Source organism: Gasterosteus aculeatus, chromosome X (genome assembly GCF_964276395.1).
Source record: "Gasterosteus aculeatus chromosome X, fGasAcu3.hap1.1, whole genome shotgun sequence".
NCBI lineage: Eukaryota > Metazoa > Chordata > Actinopteri > Perciformes > Gasterosteidae > Gasterosteus > Gasterosteus aculeatus.
In genome coordinates, this window is record NC_135698.1 from 1,636,837 (window position 1) to 1,656,470 (window position 19,634).

The following is a 19,634-nucleotide window of genomic DNA, read 5'->3' on the forward strand; positions in this document are numbered from 1 at the left end:
TCATTAACTACTATTCACCGTGTAACATCATTAACTACTATTCACTGTGTAACATCATTAACTACTATTCACCGTGTAACGTCATTAACTACTATTCACTGTGTAACGTCATTAACTACTATTCACCGTGTAACGTCATTAACTACTATTCACTGTGTAACGTCATTAACTACTATTCACTGTGTAACATCATTAACTACTATTCACTGTGTAACATCATTAACTACTATTCACTGTGTAACATCATTAACTACTATTCACTGTGTAACATCATTAACTACTATTCACTGTGTAACGTCATTAACTACTATTCACTGTGTAACATCATTAACTACTATTCACTGTGTAACGTCATTAACTACTATTCACTGTGTAACGTCATTAACTACTATTCACCGTGTAACGTCATTAACTACTATTCACTGTGTAACGTCATTAACTACTATTCACCGTGTAACGTCATTAACTACTATTCACCGTGTAACATCATTAACTACTATTCACTGTGTAACATCATTAACTACTATTCACCGTGTAACATCATTAACTACTATTCGCTGTGTAACGTCATTAACTACTATTCACCGTGTAACGTCATTAACTACTATTCACCGTGTAACGTCATTAACTACTATTCACTGTGTAACGTCATTAACTACTATTCACCGTGTAACGTCATTAACTACTATTCACTGTGTAACGTCATTAACTACTATTCACTGTGTAACGTCATTAACTACTATTCACTGTGTAACGTCATTAACTACTATTCACCGTGTAACGTCATTAACTACTATTCACTGTGTAACGTCATTAACTACTATTCACTGTGTAACGTCATTAACTACTATTCACTGTGTAACGTCATTAACTACTATTCACTGTGTAACGTCATTAACTACTATTCACTGTGTAACGTCATTAACTACTATTCACTGTGTAACGTCATTAACTACTATTCACTGTGTAACGTCATTATATTATTCAATGTGTAACGGCTTGGGAGTATGATCATCCCGAGGGATACTGTGGGAGGTGCTGTGGGAGTACAGGGTGAGGGGGTCCTTGCTTGGGGCCATCGAACCCTTGTACGCCCAAAGTGAGAGCTGTGTTCGGGGGCTCGGCAGTAAGTCGAAGGCGTTTCCGGTGGGGGTCGGCCTTCGCCAGGGCTGCGCCTTGTCACCAATCTTGTTTGTGGTTTTCATGGACAGGATATCGAGGCGTAGTCGGGGGGAGGAGGGTCTACAGTTCGGTGGGCTGCGGATCTCATCGCTGCTTTTTGCAGATGATGTGGTCCTGATTGCATCTTCCGTCTGTGACCTCCAACTCGGGATGAGGATTAGCACCTCTAAATCTGAGGCCATGGTTCTCAGCAGGAAACCGATGGATTGCCTACTCCAGGTAGGGAATGTGTCCTTACCCCAAGTGAAGGAGTTCAAGTACCTCGGGGTCTTGTTCACGAGTGAGGGGAAGATGTGTGAGTTTGGGTGGAGAATCGGAGCAGCGGGGGCGGTATTGCACTCGCTTTACCGCACCGTTGTGACGAAAAGAGAGCTGAGCCGGAAGGCAAAGCTCTCGATCTACCGGTCAATCTTCGTTCCTACCCTCACCTATGGTCATGAAGGACGGGTCATGACCGAAAGAACTAGGTCACGGGTACAAGCGGCCGAAATGGGTTTCCTCAGGAGAGTGTCTGGCGTCTCCCTTAGGGATCGGGTGAGAAGCTCAGCCATTGGCGAGGAGCTCGGAGTAGAGCCGCTGCTCCTTTGCGTCGAAAGGAGCAAGTTGAGGTGGTTTGGGCATCTGGTGAGGACGCCCCCTGGGCGCCTCCCTAGGGAGGTGATCCAGGCACGGCCAGCTGGGAAGAGGCCCCGGGGAAGACCCAGGACTAGGTGGAGAGATTATATCTCTGCACTGGCCTGGGAACGCCTTGGGATCCCCCAGTCACAGCTGGTAGATGTGGCCCGGGAAAGAGAAGTTTGGGGTCCCCTGCTGGAGCTGTTGCCCCCGCGACCCGACCCCGGATAAGCGGTTTAAAATGGAATTTGCTTCTGGGGAACTGCTGGACAAAGTTTCCTTGAGATCTGTAGTTAAGGAGAAAGACAGGACAAAATAAATAATACCAATTTGTTTTATTTTGTAACAATAAAAAAGTTGAGTTCATTGTTTTACATTCCATGGATTATATTACATCACATCACACGTCATTTATCTGACGATTTTATCCAAAGCGACTTACAATAAGAACATTTCAACCATAAGGACACAAAGTCAGAAGAGCAAGAAACAAGAAAGTGCATTTTCCTCAAATAAGCCGATTTACAACTTGCTATAGATGAGTGACGTTATAAGTCCAATGTAAGTGCTCCAGGTAGTTAGTGTGTTAGTGGAGGTAGAGTCTGAAGAGGTGTGTCTTTAGTCTGAAGATGTGAAGGCTCTCTGTGGTCCTGATGTCTTCAGAGACCTGCTTCTACCATTTAGCAGCAGGACAGCAAAGAGTGGAGATCTAGTCGAGTGTTCTGCTCTCCGCAGGTGTCCACGCGGCAGAAGAACGACTGCTGATGCCGAGATGCCCGCGCCCGGAAAGGCCTTTTTCTTTCAAAAGTCTGAGACCACGATGGTCCACCTCTAAAATCTTCTTTTGTCTTTCAGTCGGATCCGCACGGTGGAAACACCTCTGCGTCTGCTCTCTGTGTGTTCAGTCTTCAACAACGTTTTCAAGTTCGGGGCGTCTGCTTTTATTTCCTCTGGAAGCTTTTCTCGTCTTCTTGCGAGTACGTTCTTCACATTTACGTCTCCAAACGTCTCGCCATTGATTCATTAATGGCAATTTTACGTGCAGCCGCTCTGTTTCCTTCTCCGACAGCCAGATTGGTTGCCAGTAACTTAAACGCGCCGCAGGGTTCAAAGCGTGAGAAAAAAGTAACGGCTTATAGTCGGGAATTTACGATACATTGAAAACAATGTATAGTACGAGGACTACAGATTTATTGCAGACCTTATTGTGTGTAAAAATGTCCTTTAGTTATAATGAGGATGATGTATAATATAGACATAAAAAAAATACAATTAATAAACATTTTAACCAAATTTTACCAAATAAACCTAATTAGAGGGTATTCGTTAATACATTAATGTGATAGAAGTAAATAAAATGGGGCGAAAATAGTAACTTCGTTCCTCATTTGCATAATAAATTCTTCATTCATTCTTCACGACATACAAACATATGAATATATTTTAGTTTTCGACAGCAGAAGGAAACCGAAGCATCAAAAAGACAAAATGTAAACTGCAGGTTCAAAAGAAACAACTGTGAAATAGTAATGATTTGAAGTCAAGTGATGTTTAGAAAAACTGAAATTTGTATTGATTAGGTTTTAAATTTAGGCTTTACTTCTTTTATCAATGTATTCCAATGTAAATTAAAAACAGTGAATGAAAGTCATTCACATTTTGGTTGTAGCTGTTACATTCCTTTGGATGTCTTTAGATTACATTTCAGTAAACTGCATACGGATCTTTGTGGGAAATGATTCCCATAACTCATGAACCTCCTCGCACAAATTTCCAAAGTAAAAGCACATCACGTTGGAGTTCTGGTGAAATGGGTTCTCTCGCAGTCGATTCCCTTTGATGAACTGGACACTCCACCTTTTAACGTCTCGTAACTCCATGGTTACAAATTACAAATTTAATTACGCACACTAATAGCATTTTGTATATTAATGTGTGCACAGAATCCCACTTCATGCCGCGTCCTGCAGTAGGTGACCACTGGGGCTCTCAACATGGCTCAAAAATGACGTGAGAATATTCGCTTAAAAAACACAGATATTCAAATATATTTAGTTAAGTTTAAACCAATTTAACAACATATTACCTACAACTGACTTCTATAATTTTAAAATCTAAATCTTCTACTAGTCTCTTGGATCCGATTTCTGTCTGCTTAAGGACGTCTTCACTCGATATGATGAATCTGTCTTTGTTGACAGGACATGTACCACAGTCCTTCAAGGTAGCTGTAATTAAACCTCTTCTTCAGAAACCTACTGTTGCTCCAGAGGTGTTGGCTAACTACAGACCTATCTCTAATCTTCCCTTCCTCTCTAAGATCCTTGAGAAATCCATTGCTTCATATATTCATTCATTCATTAGACGGTGACTGCTGGGAACAAAAGGCGCCGCGTCGGAGCTCAGCCGCGCCTCCAGAAGCGAGTCTCCGCTGCTCATTGGTGGAAAATGATTTCAAACTGTCCGCCAAATCTCAGAGGTCCCGCCCTCTGCTCTCGCGCCTGGAGCCTCTTCTCTGGTTGGTGCGCGCGTCAGGGACCGTCCCGCCCACTCCGCGGACATATAAAGGAGGGTTGGACGCGACCACCGACACTTCCTTTCCTCCACACAGTCTAACGATGAGCGGCAGAGGCAAAACCGGTGGAAAAGCCCGAGCGAAGGCCAAGACCCGCTCCTCCCGAGCCGGGCTCCAGTTCCCGGTCGGTCGCGTCCACAGACATCTGCGCAAAGGGAACTACGCGCAGCGTGTGGGCGCAGGAGCCCCCGTCTACCTGGCGGCCGTGCTGGAGTACCTGACCGCCGAGATCCTGGAGCTGGCCGGAAACGCCGCCCGCGACAACAAGAAGACCCGCATCATCCCGCGTCACCTGCAGCTGGCTGTCCGCAACGACGAGGAGCTCAACAAGCTGCTGGGCGGAGTGACCATCGCTCAGGGCGGCGTGCTGCCCAACATCCAGGCGGTGCTGCTGCCCAAGAAGACCGAGAAGCCCGCCAAGAAGTAGAGACGGAGGCCTCCATCTGCACCACAAAGGCTCTTTTAAGAGCCGCCAACCCCACGAAAAGAGCTGCGGTCCACATGTCTCAGTATGAAGCACAATAACAAACTCCTTTCTAGTGCTTTGCATTTGTTCTGAGTGTTTGTGTATAAAACACTTTGAGGGTAATTAACTGATTTGGGATCAACTGACCAGATAACTATTAGATCAGTATTTGGTTATAGATCAAGTCATTGATGCGGTGTTTAACACTGGCACAGTGCCTACGACTTTTCCTGTTGTCCTTTTTGATGTTTTGCTACTTCAGTAAATCTCAATGTAAAAATACAGTGGATATTTGTCGAATCTGTCACTGATTCCAGTCCATCAAATGTCCTATTTGTTTATTTAAAAGGATCCCCATTAGCTGACGGTGAGACGACAGCTAGTCTTCCTGGGGTCCAAAAAAAAAATACATAAAAGAACAGTAATCACAATCACAATTACTCACATATATATGCTTGACCACCAGCCAAGCAAGACGGTCATGCATCTCTGCAACACTAGTTCGCAAAGAACAACCAAGAACCAGTCTTGCAGCCTTATTTTGAGCCTCTTGTAATTTTTTTAAATGACTGCTTGCTGCAGCACACCATACAACAGAACAGTAATCCAGACGACACAAAGCCAATGTACAAACAACACGACTGAACAACCGTGAATTTAGAAATTGTTCACATTTAAGCGTTACTGCTACAGCTCTACCCATTTTAGCAAACACTATGTTGATGTGATCAGACCATAACAATGTGGAATCCAGCCAAAGTCCAAGAAGCTTCACCTTTTTTACCTGCTGTACATTTTGACCATTTACTTGTATATTCATTTTCGGATTATCAGATAGTCTATGCTTAGAAACAAATATTATACTCATAGTTTTTGAAATATTTAGAACAAGTTGATTTGTTTTGATCCAGTTATACAATTTGCTCATCTCGCAAGACAAATCCCGATTAAGCTCTGAACATGTGGGGGCTTTATAATAAAGAGTGGAATCATCAGCAAACATAGTTAATGTAGCCTTACTGAGTATATACGGCATATCATTCGTAAAAATCGAAAATAACAAAGGTCCGAGGCAACTTCCTTGAGGAACACCACAATCCAGGGACTTGCTACAAGATAATACACCATTAAAATAAACTCTTTGCGACCTCTCCGACAAATAGCTCTTTTAGCCAAACTAACCCGATGGTTGATGTCGAGCTACATGATTCCTCACAAACTAATTTGCGCTCAAACGTTAATTTAAACTACTAGACTTCAGTCATCAGAATAATTGCGCTCATCCAACTTCTAAAGTCACATCACAAAGTGAGTCTAGCCATAAAAACACAAACTGTTTCACTTCCGTGGCTCAGTGTGCTGAATGCCTACAAGTCCTGTTAAGGTGCACTATAATATTTATTTATGACTATTATACATGTATTTGTCTATTCTGGATGAAAAAAAGGTGTGTGTCATGTCTTGACACGTCAAGAATTGAAGTGTGTAACTGTAACTATCAACAGGGCCCTGTGATTGTGAATGGTTTGTGTGACGGTCATTAGATGATTTCAGTGCACACAATGATTCTTACAACATGATTCTCAATGTGAAACTCACGAGACAAACTCGTGTTAAAAGCACCAAAGTGATTCGGTCTCAATAGAGAAATCCGCCTGTGAGACGCATGCGCAGTATCACACAGAAGACAACCAATCACGCTCGAGCGACCGCACAGTTTCATTTGCATCTCGTTCATATATGAACACCGTCCTGTTCACATCGCGAAATTGTCAGTCTGCGACAGAGACTTGAATCATGCCTGAGGTTGTGAAAGCGCCCAAGAAGGGCTCCAAGAAAGCCGTGTCCAAGGCCGTCAGCAAGAGCGGCAAGAAGAAGAGGAAGACCAGGAAGGAGAGCTACGCCATCTACGTGTACAAGGTGATGAAGCAGGTCCACCCCGACACCGGCATCTCCTCCAAGGCCATGGGCATCATGAACTCGTTCGTGAGCGACATCTTTGAGCGCATCGCCGGCGAGGCCTCTCGCCTGGCTCACTACAACAAGCGCTCCACCATCACCTCCAGGGAGATCCAGACCGCTGTGCGCCTGCTGCTGCCCGGCGAGCTGGCCAAGCACGCCGTGTCTGAGGGGACCAAGGCCGTGACCAAGTACACCAGCTCCAAGTGAGCCTGATGTAGACCACCAACCCAAAGGCTCTTCTAAGAGCCACCCACCTCTTCTAAAGATCACTTCTATGTTTCCCCACATGTTTGTTATCCTGTCAAACACGATCAAAGCACTATTGTTTAGCCCTTAACATCTGTTGAAAATGGGAGAGTGCCAGCATTTGTGAATAGACCTTTAATACACTGCAGAGCAGTTATTTATCTTTCATTTTGTTTTAATATATAAGGGGAACACAAATTCCAGAACACAGCAGGTACATTTTGTCTGTTGGGAAATTTGTCTTTTGTTGGTATATTGCTTCAGAATGCCATGGAGCCTGTGATCCCAGCATTGAAGCCTTGGTGTGTAACTTGTTTGTGTTCTCTCAACTTGACTGACCGACATTTGCAGAGCTGTGAATGCGACTGAATTGTGACTAAATTTGACTGTTCTCAGAATTAACAGCCCTCAGAGCAGCAACTTGTGTGTACATGATTCATCTTTGCTCATACATGAGTATTTATTATACTGTATTAATAAAGGAAACTCTTTAAGGGAGGATTGGGTGGCTCTTAAAAGAGCCTTTTATAGAAGCGTTGGTTGTTCAGACTGAGGTCAGTTTACTTCTTCTTGGGTGCTGCTTTCTTGGCTTTGGGCTTAGCGACCTTCTTCACGGGGGTTTTCTTGGCTGCGGGGGCCTTTTTCACCACCTTCTTGGGGCTCTTGGCCGCCTTCTTGGGGCTCTTTGCTACCTTCTTGGGGCTCTTGGCCACCTTCTTGGCCGCTGCGGGTTTCTTGGCCTTCTTCGGTGACTTCTTAGCGGCTACAACTTTCTTCACTGCCGCTGCTTTGGGCTTTTTGGCCGCTGCGGGTTTCTTGGCCGCGGGCTTCTTGGCTTTAGGAGCGGCTTTCTTTGCCGGTTTGTCGGCGGTGGTCTTGCTCACCTTGAAGGAGCCGGAGGCCCCGATCCCCTTGACCTGGACCAGAGTCCCCTTGGCCACCAGGCTCTTGATGGCGGTCTTGACGCGGGCCTTGTTCTTGTCCACATCGTATCCTCCGGCGGTCAGAGCCTTCTTGACGGCGGCAGCGGACACGCCGCTCCGCTCCTTGGACGCGCCCACGGTTTTCACGATGAGGTCGGAGACGCTGGGACCGACCGTCTTCGGCCTGGACGCCTTCTTCTTGGCCGCTTTGGGCGCGGCGGCGGCGGCCGCAGCTGGAGCTTCTTCTGCCATTTCGTCCCGCTGTTGTGCGTTTGCGTCGTCGAGGACTCGGGAGACTGAGACCGATGAAGAGCTCGAAGCAGCGGACTGCACTTAAACGCACCATGAGAACCGTGGAGACTCAACCCGGCCCGGAGCTGCTCGTGCAGCGTGAAAGTCGAGTCACGTGTGTTTTCTCTCCACTGATTAAAGACTAAAAGCTAAATGTGCTTCAGGTGCTGGAGGCTGAAGGCGGAGGAGCCGATAGCGGACTAGTTTCTCTGCGTGTTCAGGTCACGTGGAGCTCTGATGATCGATGCGTTTGGTTTGAGGAGCCTTCAAACGTCACCTACTCAGCGCCGAGGACAGCGCTGATCAGCGGCTTTTCCCACTCATTTCTCTCCTAAAAGTATTTAAAATACATCAAATCTCCATCAAAAGTCTGTTTCCAAACTGTCCACGTGTTGGTTCAGGGTGTCGACGTAAAACCACCATGAGATGTTGATCAGTATTTGATAAAGTGCAGTTTTTGTGGAAGCAGCAAACACACTGACGGTGGTTACAGTTGAATCAGAGCTGCTCAATGTGTCTTCTGCTAATAGTTTTATTCAACACGTTAATCATCAAATATACTCACACACTAATGTTGGTTTTTGGGAAGCTTTTATATTCCTATAGGACTATTATTGTAACACTTTATTTCTATTCTGATGAACATAACACATGTAATCATTATTATCACTATTATTAAGCCACAAATGAAGTATTTCTATGCCAACATTCAAGTCTTCTGATAATAAGTTATATTATAAATAAATTTACATTTGAATCATCAAATAACGAAAAACCAATGTGGCCTTTTTTTGGAAACTCGAATGTTGTAATAACACAGTTATTGTACCACTGATGGTGTGAAATAGTATTCAGCTGATGAAGGAATTCAGCACTAAAAGTTTGAATTTTTAGTGCTGTCATTATTATATTGTGATTATTTTGTATGTAGATCAACTGTGAACAGCGGAGCACATGACACGCGATTAGATGAATGAATAACTTATTAACTCACGATGCTTCTACTTCAGCCCAAATAACAAGCTGTCTGCTCGACACACGAGAAGGTGACATTTCTCTCTCAGTTGGTTTTATGTCCTGAGAAATCATGTTATTGATGTTTAATATGCATCAAGTTATAATCATCAAACACGCTCAAACTCAATGCTGCTTATTTTGGGAAGCTTTGATTAAGAAACACTCATTGACATTATTAGTATAGAGCTGATGAATGAAGTCACCACAGATGCAAAGTTATATTGAGTTGAACATATCTAAGTTAATCATTACTATTATTACTGTTAAATAGTTAAGTATTCCTGAGAAAAATTAAAAAATACTTAGTTCCAACCCTTGTATGAGTGTGGAACCTTCAATGCAGTAAAACACTAAAACAATTCACAAGCAATAATATGAAATTAGAATGAGAATTGAGTTTGTGGCGTATCTCTGATTCATCAGCATCCAACGTTTAACAAATTAACAATTGTATTCAGACTGACACTCTGAAATTGCATAATTGGAACCTTTGGCCTGACAGGAAGACAGGAACAATATTGTGTTTGGGATAATAATAATAATAATAATAATAATATTATAATATTCAGATATTCACCCCCTTGACTTATATTTATCAACCAATATTTTCTGTTGGGTTTTAACTGGTATTTTTTCAGGGTAAAAGAAAATCAAGACTAGTGACGACTATATTTTAAGGACTGAAAAGTAAACTTTAACACGCCTGAAAGACGGATGGTGTACAGAGTAAAAGAAATAAGAAATTAGTCCTCCACATGGACCCATTGTGGATGTGATGAGACGGAAATATGGAGATTATATTTTATATATATATATATAAAAATATAAATCTATTCTTTTATTTAAGCATTTACTTATACATGTATTTAAGCATCCATTAATACATTTATTAATTTATACTTGTCCTTTTAAGCTCTCCGTCAAATCAACATGGTGATCTGAGATCAGATAATTTCCTAAAACAGCTTTAGATGACAGAATATTTAAAATCCCACATAATTCTATTTTATCAGTTAATGATTTAATATCCTGTGGCCACGAGGTGGACGTAATTTATGGGGAATGATTTGAGATGAAAATGAAGTTTAGGCCGTCGAATGTCAGTGCCACACAAAAAAAAAATAAAAGAACATAATTTTAAACGCACGTTAAAAGGAAAATCAGCTGTTTATAGAGAACGTGGGTGGCCCTTAAAAGGACCGTTGTGGTTTTGGTAGTAAAAGTCGGCCTTTATCCCCCGAAGCCGTACAGGGTGCGTCCCTGTCTCTTCAGGGCGTAGACCACATCCATGGCGGTCACCGTCTTCCTCTTGGCGTGCTCGGTGTAGGTGACGGCATCGCGGATCACGTTCTCCAGGAAGACCTTCAGCACACCGCGGGTCTCCTCGTAGATCAGACCGGAGATGCGCTTCACTCCGCCGCGGCGAGCCAGACGGCGGATAGCGGGCTTGGTGATGCCCTGGATGTTGTCGCGGAGGACTTTACGGTGACGCTTGGCGCCTCCTTTGCCGAGTCCCTTTCCTCCCTTTCCTCTTCCGCTCATGTTCACTGGTCGGTTTGGTTCAAAGATGATGAACTCGAGTCAGTTCACAGACCTTTAAAGCCAGTCTGAGGACGTGATGGAAGACGGAGGCGGGGCTTTGACGCGGCGCTGCAGCGCCTCCTGCTGAACGAATGTGTGTTTTATTGTCTTCTGCAGGACCAAATAAATGCTGGAAAGATCAGAATCTGAGCAACACATCTGTTACATGGTGAGTTTTGTGAAAGTTTTCTACTCAAAAGTACTTGTGGATAAAATATCGACGATGATCTTGATCCAACTCTAAATCCATCAGCAGATATTAATTTTTGAATTATGTCTATTTATCCCATCTGAGGTTTTGGCGACGTGGATCACTAGTAACGTTAATGTACATCTGATGTTATTTATTATGGTTATATACCAGTCCAGACAAAGGTCTTCTTCGCCAGAATACATATAACTTATTGTACGATGTGTTTAATCACGCACTGGCCTGGCATCCATGGTTTGTAACTCGTGAGTTGCAACATTAGGAATAGTTTTCTGTTCTAGTTCTAGGCAGTGAGATGTTTATAGAATAAAAATTAATTAATGCAGACTGATGCCAATATCAGTGACTATTCTCATACGTATGAATCATGAATTGATGGTCACGTTAAGGAATGAGTTCTTTACAGAGAGTGAGGTGGCTCTTAAAAGAGCCGTTGTGGTGTCAGTAGGAGCAGACTTCTCAAGCTCGCTCCCCGCGGATGCGGCGGGCCAGCTGGATGTCTTTGGGCATGATGGTGACCCTCTTGGCGTGGATGGCGCACAGGTTGGTGTCCTCGAACAGGCCCACCAGGTAAGCCTCGCTGGACTCCTGCAGAGCCATAACGGCGGAGCTCTGGAAGCGCAGGTCGGTCTTGAAGTCCTGAGCGATCTCTCTCACCAGACGCTGGAAGGGCAGCTTGCGGATCAGCAGCTCCGTGGACTTCTGGTAGCGACGGATCTCCCTCAGGGCCACGGTACCGGGCCTGTACCGGTGAGGCTTCTTCACGCCGCCGGTGGCCGGGGCGCTCTTGCGGGCGGCCTTGGTGGCCAGCTGCTTCCTGGGGGCTTTGCCTCCGGTGGACTTACGGGCGGTCTGCTTGGTTCGTGCCATGATCGACTGGTATCTCTGCTCGGAAGAAGTGTGCAGGTCGGGAGGAGACGCGCTGCTATTTAAGCGGGGACCGGCTGTGGAGCGGGGACGCAGCTTCAGACCTCGGCTCCTGATTGGTGGAGGACTCCTCCCGGAGCTCAGCCGCGCCTCCACAGGAGAGTCTGCGATGCTCATTGGTGGAAAACTATTTCAAACTGTCCGCCGAATCTCAGAGCTCCCGCCCTCGGTGCTCGTGCCTGGAGCCGCCCGGCTCGCTCCACGGACACGTGCATTGTTTGCTGGTGCACCTTATTTCTGACTTTTTTTAACTTTATTTTTAATTTAAATTCCTCTTGCACCACGTTGTCTTGTAATCATTGTCTTATAAAATATTTCTTATCAACCTACATCTAATATAAAACTTTTTTCATGGACTACTGGGATGTATGATTGTATGTGTATGTGATGTTTTGTACTAGTGTGTCTCTCGTGAGCAACTAGTCAGTATAATTTGTGGTGATTGTGTACTTTACAGTTTTGTGCTACCACTATAAGTTTAATCATGGGCCCCCACCTATAAGCTTTCTTTAGCTTCTTTGGGGGACCCATTCACCTTGCCCAATTAATCTTGTACCTCCCCAGCTGTGTTATGTTTCAAGTGGTATTGTGTGAATAAATAAAATTCATTCATTCATTCTCTGATTCAAATTCCTTGTATGTCTGATATAATTTGGTAATAAATGTTCCTGATTCCTGATAATATAAACCATATAGTTTGAGATTAAATTCCTCTCTACTGCCAGTCACTGACTTGAGCTTATTTGAATTTACGTTAAATAGACTGTTTACAGCAGATGGAACAAAGCTGACGCCAAGCAGAGCTGATTGGCTGTTGCCCTGCGGACACGTAGTAACTATTCACTGTGTAACGTCATTAACTACTATTCACTGTGTAACGTCATTAACTACTATTCACTGTGTAACGTCATTAACTACTATTTGCTGTGTAACGTCATTAACTACTATTCACTGTGTAACATCATTAACTACTATTCACTGTGTAACGTCATTAACTACTATTCACTGTGTAACATCATTAACTACTATTCACTGTGTAACATCATTAACTACTATTCACTGTGTAACATCATTAACTACTATTCACTGTGTAACGTCATTAACTACTATTCACTGTGTAACATCATTAACTACTATTCACTGTGTAACATCATTAACTACTATTCACTGTGTAACATCATTAACTACTATTCACTGTGTAACGTCATTAACTACTATTCACTGTGTAACGTCATTAACTACTATTCACTGTGTAACGTCATTAACTACTATTCACCGTGTAACATCATTAACTACTATTCACTGTGTAACGTCATTAACTACTATTCACTGTGTAACATCATTAACTACTATTCACTGTGTAACATCATTAACTACTATTCACTGTGTAACATCATTAACTACTATTCACTGTGTAACATCATTAACTACTATTCACTGTGTAACGTCATTAACTACTATTCACTGTGTAACATCATTAACTACTATTCACTGTGTAACATCATTAACTACTATTCACTGTGTAACATCATTAACTACTATTCACTGTGTAACGTCATTAACTACTATTCACTGTGTAACGTCATTAACTACTATTCACTGTGTAACGTCATTAACTACTATTCACCGTGTAACATCATTAACTACTATTCACTGTGTAACGTCATTAACTACTATTCACTGTGTAACATCATTAACTACTATTCACTGTGTAACGTCATTAACTACTATTCACTGTGTAACGTCATTAACTACTATTCACTGTGTAACATCATTAACTACTATTCACTGTGTAACGTCATTAACTACTATTTGCTGTGTAATATCATTAACTACTGTTTGATGTGTAACGTCATTAACTACTATTCACCGTGTAACGTCATTAACTACTATTCACTGTGTAACGTCATTAACTACTATTCACTGTGTAACGTCATTAACTACTATTCACTGTGTAACATCATTAACTACTATTCACTGTGTAATATCATTAACTACTATTTACTGTGTAACATCATTAACTACTATTCGCTGTGTAACGTCATTAACTACTATTTACTGTGTAACGTCATTAACTACTATTCACTGTGTAACGTCATTAACTACTATTCGCTGTGTAACGTCATTAACTACTATTCACTGTGTAACGTCATTAACTACTATTCACTGTGTAACGTCATTAACTACTATTCACTGTGTAACGTCATTAACTACTATTCACCGTGTAACATCATTAACTACTATTCACTGTGTAACGTCATTAACTACTATTCACTGTGTAACGTCATTAACTACTATTCACTGTGTAACATCATTAACTACTATTCACTGTGTAACATCATTAACTACTATTCACTGTGTAACGTCATTAACTACTATTCACTGTGTAACGTCATTAACTACTATTCACCGTGTAACATCATTAACTACTATTCACTGTGTATCGTCATTAACTACTATTCACTGTGTAACGTCATTAACTACTATTCACCGTGTAACATCATTAACTACTATTCACTGTGTAACGTCATTAACTACTATTCACTGTGTAACGTCATTAACTACTATTCACTGTGTAACATCATTAACTACTATTCACTGTGTAACATCATTAACTACTATTCACTGTGTAACGTCATTAACTACTATTCACTGTGTAACGTCATTAACTACTATTCACCGTGTAACATCATTAACTACTATTCACTGTGTAACATCATTAACTACTATTCACTGTGTAACGTCATTAACTACTATTCACTGTGTAACGTCATTAACTACTATTCACCGTGTAACATCATTAACTACTATTCACTGTGTATCGTCATTAACTACTATTCACTGTGTAACGTCATTAACTACTATTCACCGTGTAACATCATTAACTAATATTCACTGTGTAACGTCATTAAATCACAGATTACAACGGTCCCAACGTCTCGTTGCCATCTGTAAAGATAATCTTATTTATAAGAGAATTTTTATTTTGAAAAATGAACTGTTCAAAGGAAAAGGTCAGTCAAAGAGAATCCACATGCAAACACCTATTTACCCGATCAAGTGCAACAAAGACTGAATGTGCGGACGGGAACAGAATCTTCTTCCCAGCAACAGGTTGTTCAGCCAAAGGAAAGCGCTGATGGACCATCTGTTAGAGCTCAGGATATGACTCCTCTAACACAACCTGGATATAATGATCATAATCAAGGTGATATCTATCACATCATTCAGAAGCAAAGTGACATAACCACTCTTCTAGCTCAACACAATCTCTCTTCTACTTTACCACCAAGAGACATTCCCGTTTATGATGGGGATCCCTTGCAATATGGAGTTTTCATCAGGGCATTCGAGAGAGGAGTGGAAAGAAAGACTGATGACTACAGCGACTGCCTGCATTTCCTAGAGCAATATACCAGAGGGTATCCAAAGGATTTAGTCCACAGCCGTCAACATTTGTCTTCGGCTGAGGGCTATAAAAGAGCAAAAGAGCTGCTTAAAGAACATTTTGGTAGAGAACATAAGTTTGCTACAGCATACATGGACAAAGCATTTGCCTGGCCAGCGATCAAGCCAGAGGACGTGAAAGCATTGCGAGCGTTTACATTATTCCTGAGAGGTTGTTGCAATGCAATGGAACAGCTCACCTATATGGAGGAGTTGAACGTCGCTTCCAGTATGAAGACCGTTCTTCTGAAACTGCCTTACAAGCTCAGAGACAAGTGGAGGAATAGGGCATGTCAGCTCCAGGAACAACATGGACGTCAAGCTAGTTTCTCTGACTTGGTAGACTTCATGGAGAGACAAGTGAAGATATTGTCGGATCCACTTTTTGGGAACATCCAGGATGTCACAGCAAGAGAGAGGCCGAGACCAAGAGGAAGCAGTTTTGCAACTACTGCAACACCTGTGGAAATGCCAATACAGGAAAAAATGACAAGTGGAATGAAAAATGTATCCGTCACTAACCCTCAAAATTCCTGTTTGTTCTGTGAGAGAGATGGTCACACATTGGTGCGGTGTCCACAGACCAGGAAAAAGATGCACAGGGAAAAAATTGACTTCTTAAAGAAAAGGGGAGTCTGTTTTGGCTGTTTGAAGGTAGGACACATGAGCAAAGACTGCGATAGTTGTTTGACTTGTGACATCTGCAACAAAAATCATCCTGAAATACTTCATATTGAATAAAGAGACATAGGGAGGAAAACAGAATTGGATGGAAAATCAATTGGGAGCAATGCTGTTCTCTCACCTCATACGTGTGGGCATATTGGGGCCGGTGAAGAAGCCTGTCTCTTCTCTATTGTTCCAGTACAAGTTAAGACCCCCAAGGGAGACACTGTTGCAGACGTATGCGTTTTTGGACCATGGAAGCTAAGCCACCTTCTGCACAGAACGCCTGATGAGAAGACTGAATGTAACAGGACAAAAGACTAGTATTCTTTTGCGTACAATGAACCAAGTGAAACCTGTGACTAGTCATCATATCCCAGGTTTAGAGATATCAAGTCTGGACAAAACTGATTTCATACAACTGCCCAATGTATTTACACACAAGATCATGCCTGTTTCCAAGCTCAACATTCCCAGACAAGAAGACCTGATTCAATGGCCTTACTTGAAGGACGTCAAGATTCATTATATAGATTCTGGCATTGACCTGCTCATAGGCACAAATGCTTCTAAGGCATTGGAACCTTGGGAGGTGGTCAACAGCCAAGCCAATGGACCATACGCTGTGAGGACCCTATTGGGGTGGGTCATACATGGTCCTTTGAGAGGAGACAACAGCAGGGATGAGAATGGCTGCCCTGCTGCTGCTGTCAACCGACTGTCCATCGTGAACTTAGAGGAGCTACTGGTTAAACAATAAAATCACGACTACAATGAAGAAACCTGCAAGGAAACAGAGAAAATGTCCAGAGAAGAGATAAAATTCCTGGATATCGTGAATCACTCATCAAAAATTACAGATGGTCACTATTGCATAGACTTACCTTTCAAGCAAGAAAATCCCCGCATGCCAAGCAACCGTTGCATAGCAGAGCAACGCATCCAAAACCTGAAACGCAAGTTTGTTAAAAATGAGAAGTTTCGCGAAGAATATACAACTTTTCTCAAAGAAATGGTTAACAACGGCTATGCGGAAAGGATACCAGAGGATCAGCTGAATCATACTGATGGGAAACTCTGGTACATCCCACATCACAGGGTGTATCACCCGAGGAAAGGAACCTTGAGAGCGGGAACATTAATGAACAATTGCTACAGGGTCCAGATCTTACTAACTCACTTATAGAAGTACTCCTCAGATTCAGACAAGAGCCTGTTGCCCTGATGGCTGACATCAAAGCATTGTTTCACCAGGTCAGACAACCATATTCACTACTTGCGATTCCTATGGTGGCCTGATGGTGACGTGCAGCAGGATCTCGTCGAATATCGGATGAAAGTACACCTCTTTGGAGCAGTGTCATCGGCAAGTTGTGCAAATTTTGCACTAAGAAAGATCGCTGAAGATAACCAAACTCACTTTCCAGCAGAGGTTATAGACACCGTAAAAAACAACTTTTACGTAGATGATTGTTTGAAATCCATGTCCACAGAACAGGGCGCTGTTCTTATGGTAAGAGACCTGACCACTCTCTGCCAGAAGGGAGGATTCATACTGTCTAAGTGGATCAGCAACAGCCGTAAGGTATTGGCATCCATTCCACAAGAAAACAGAACCAAGGAAATAAAAGAGTTGGACTTGGACAACCTGCCGACGGAAAGAGCACCAGGATTGGACTGGTGCGTTGAGACAGACGTGTTCACGTTCAGAATGACTGCACCCTCACGAGCATACACCAGACGCGGCATCCTGTCCGTGGTTGGCTCTGTATACGACCCTTTGGGATTCCTGGCGCCATTTGTTCTGCCAGCCAAACTGATTATGTAGGAACTCTGTAGAAAACACCTTGGATGGGATGAAAACACACCCCAAACCATTTCTCAACAATGGACACAATGGCTGACAGATCTAAACAACATGACAGAGTTAAAAGTGGACCGTTGCATGAAGCCCACAAACCTTGGTCAAATTGGACATGCACAGTTACACCACTTTTCCGACGACAGCGAAAGTGGATACGGTACATTTTCATATCTTCGACTGGAAAACAACGAAAAGGAGGTGCAGGTTGCCTTCATGATGGGAAAAGCAAGAGTAGCACCATTAAAGCAAGTAACGATTCCCAGATTGGAGCTCACTGCTGCAGTTCTAGCTGTCAAAGTGAATATAACGCTTCGGAGAGAATTACAGCTTCAGCTGAACAAATCCACCTTCTGGACGGATAGCACAACAGTGCTGAAATACATCACCAACGAAACCAAACGTTTACGAACCTTCGTAGCAAATAGAATCTCCTTCGTAAGGGACGCTACCGACGTGTCACAATGGAGATATGTCCGCACAAAGGAAAATCCGGCAGATGAAGCCTCACAGGCGTCTTTTTCTAAACCACGTGAAGCTTTGACGTGTGTGTGTGTTTGTGTGTGTGTTTGTGTTTGTCTCGTTGTGCGATCTTTTGATCAATGTGGACGTTTTATAAAATCCTACCATGGAATATTCCTTTTGTACATGACTTCTAATAACTGCTTTTCCCCTAAAAGATTAACCGGCCGCCTCCGTTCTTCTTTCCTCATTTCAGGTTTTCAGATTCAGAGAAGAAGAAATGTGAAGAGGAGGCAAACGGATGAATGAAGGAAATAAAAGGCTTCATATCAGATGCGAGTTCTCTTTAGAAGATGCTTTGTGGTACTTGTGTGGTTGGTTGTAAATCCGCTGATGAGGAAACACGCCCCCCCGTGGTGACGCAGGAGATGACACCGACGGGACGGTTCTGCTGGTTGGTTTGGTTCCACGTGCAGAATGCTCACAAACACAATTCAATCATCTTGAATTACACAAATCCACAGTTATTAGATCCGCACCGTCACAACAAACACGAGCTCATCGGACGCCTGAAGGACCCCCCCTCACCTGCTGACCTCATCGAGTGAGAAGGTCCACACTACCCGTCCTTTAGAGTCTGGACCTGTGTACTCAGACCCCCCTCTGACCTCAGACCAGAGAATGCCCTCTGACCCCAGACCCCCCACCATCAGTCCACCTCTCAGTGACAACAGATTGAACTCCAGATCCTGCACTGTTCATTATGTCACATTACAGGATGTTTTATCAAGTTATATTACATTACATTCTATTCTATTGTATTATATCATATATTATTTTTTATTAAATCACGTTGCTACATTATATTCTACTATTTTATAATTCATGACATATTAAAGTAGATTTGAACTATTTAGAAATGCAGAAAACTTAAGTTCATATCACTGTAAGTGTTTCATGGGAAAATGACCTCTGACCTGTGTGTGTGTGAGTGTGTCTCTAGGTACACGTGCACTATTGTATTCCCAGTTCTGTTTGAGTGGAGAACAAAAAGGTCTCAACTTGTGTCTTTGATGGAAGAAAAGGAAGGAAGTGGATTTGTAGCCTGACGTGTTTCAATGTAAAATAACAAATTTCATACGTTTCTTAAATCTTTCTACACAGAGACGCTGATGTGTAAAAAAAAGGCCCAGTGGACACAA

The 19,634-nt window shown here is 42.7% G+C and overlaps 4 protein-coding genes across 4 annotated transcripts; 1 reads left to right on the forward strand and 3 right to left on the reverse strand.

Moving 5' to 3' along the window:
• The first annotated feature begins 4,390 nt into the window (after positions 1-4,390).
• On the forward strand, positions 4,391-5,450 carry LOC120808637 (histone H2A). The gene has a single exon (XM_040161667.2). It carries the CDS (start codon positions 4,416-4,418, stop codon positions 4,797-4,799), a length of 384 nt encoding a protein of 127 aa, XP_040017601.1. The 5' UTR covers positions 4,391-4,415; the 3' UTR covers positions 4,800-5,450.
• A 1,764-nt stretch (positions 5,451-7,214) lies between these two features.
• LOC120808647 (histone H1) lies at positions 7,215-8,317 on the reverse strand. Its single transcript, XM_040161678.2, has one exon. The coding sequence runs from the start codon at positions 8,219-8,221 to the stop codon at positions 7,607-7,609; it is 615 nt and encodes a 204-aa protein (XP_040017612.2). The 5' UTR covers positions 8,222-8,317; the 3' UTR covers positions 7,215-7,606.
• A 2,168-nt stretch (positions 8,318-10,485) lies between these two features.
• LOC120808645 (histone H4) lies at positions 10,486-10,819 on the reverse strand. Its single transcript, XM_040161676.2, has one exon. The coding sequence runs from the start codon at positions 10,817-10,819 to the stop codon at positions 10,508-10,510; it is 312 nt and encodes a 103-aa protein (XP_040017610.1). The 3' UTR covers positions 10,486-10,507.
• LOC144383675 (histone H3-like) lies at positions 10,486-12,842 on the reverse strand. The gene has a single exon (XM_078082175.1). The coding sequence runs from the start codon at positions 12,111-12,113 to the stop codon at positions 11,529-11,531; it is 585 nt and encodes a 194-aa protein (XP_077938301.1). The 5' UTR covers positions 12,114-12,842; the 3' UTR covers positions 10,486-11,528.
• Between the last annotated feature and the right edge of the window lie 6,792 nt (positions 12,843-19,634).

Bases quoted from the DNA above. Each gene is read 5' to 3' on its own strand.
- LOC120808645 (XM_040161676.2), bottom strand. From the start codon at position 10,819: ATGAGCGGAAGAGGAAAGGGAGGAAAGGGACTCGGCAAAGGAGGCGCC.
- LOC144383675 (XM_078082175.1), bottom strand. From the start codon at position 12,113: ATGAGCATCGCAGACTCTCCTGTGGAGGCGCGGCTGAGCTCCGGGAGG.
- LOC120808647 (XM_040161678.2), bottom strand. From the start codon at position 8,221: ATGGCAGAAGAAGCTCCAGCTGCGGCCGCCGCCGCCGCGCCCAAAGCG.
- LOC120808637 (XM_040161667.2), top strand. From the start codon at position 4,416: ATGAGCGGCAGAGGCAAAACCGGTGGAAAAGCCCGAGCGAAGGCCAAG.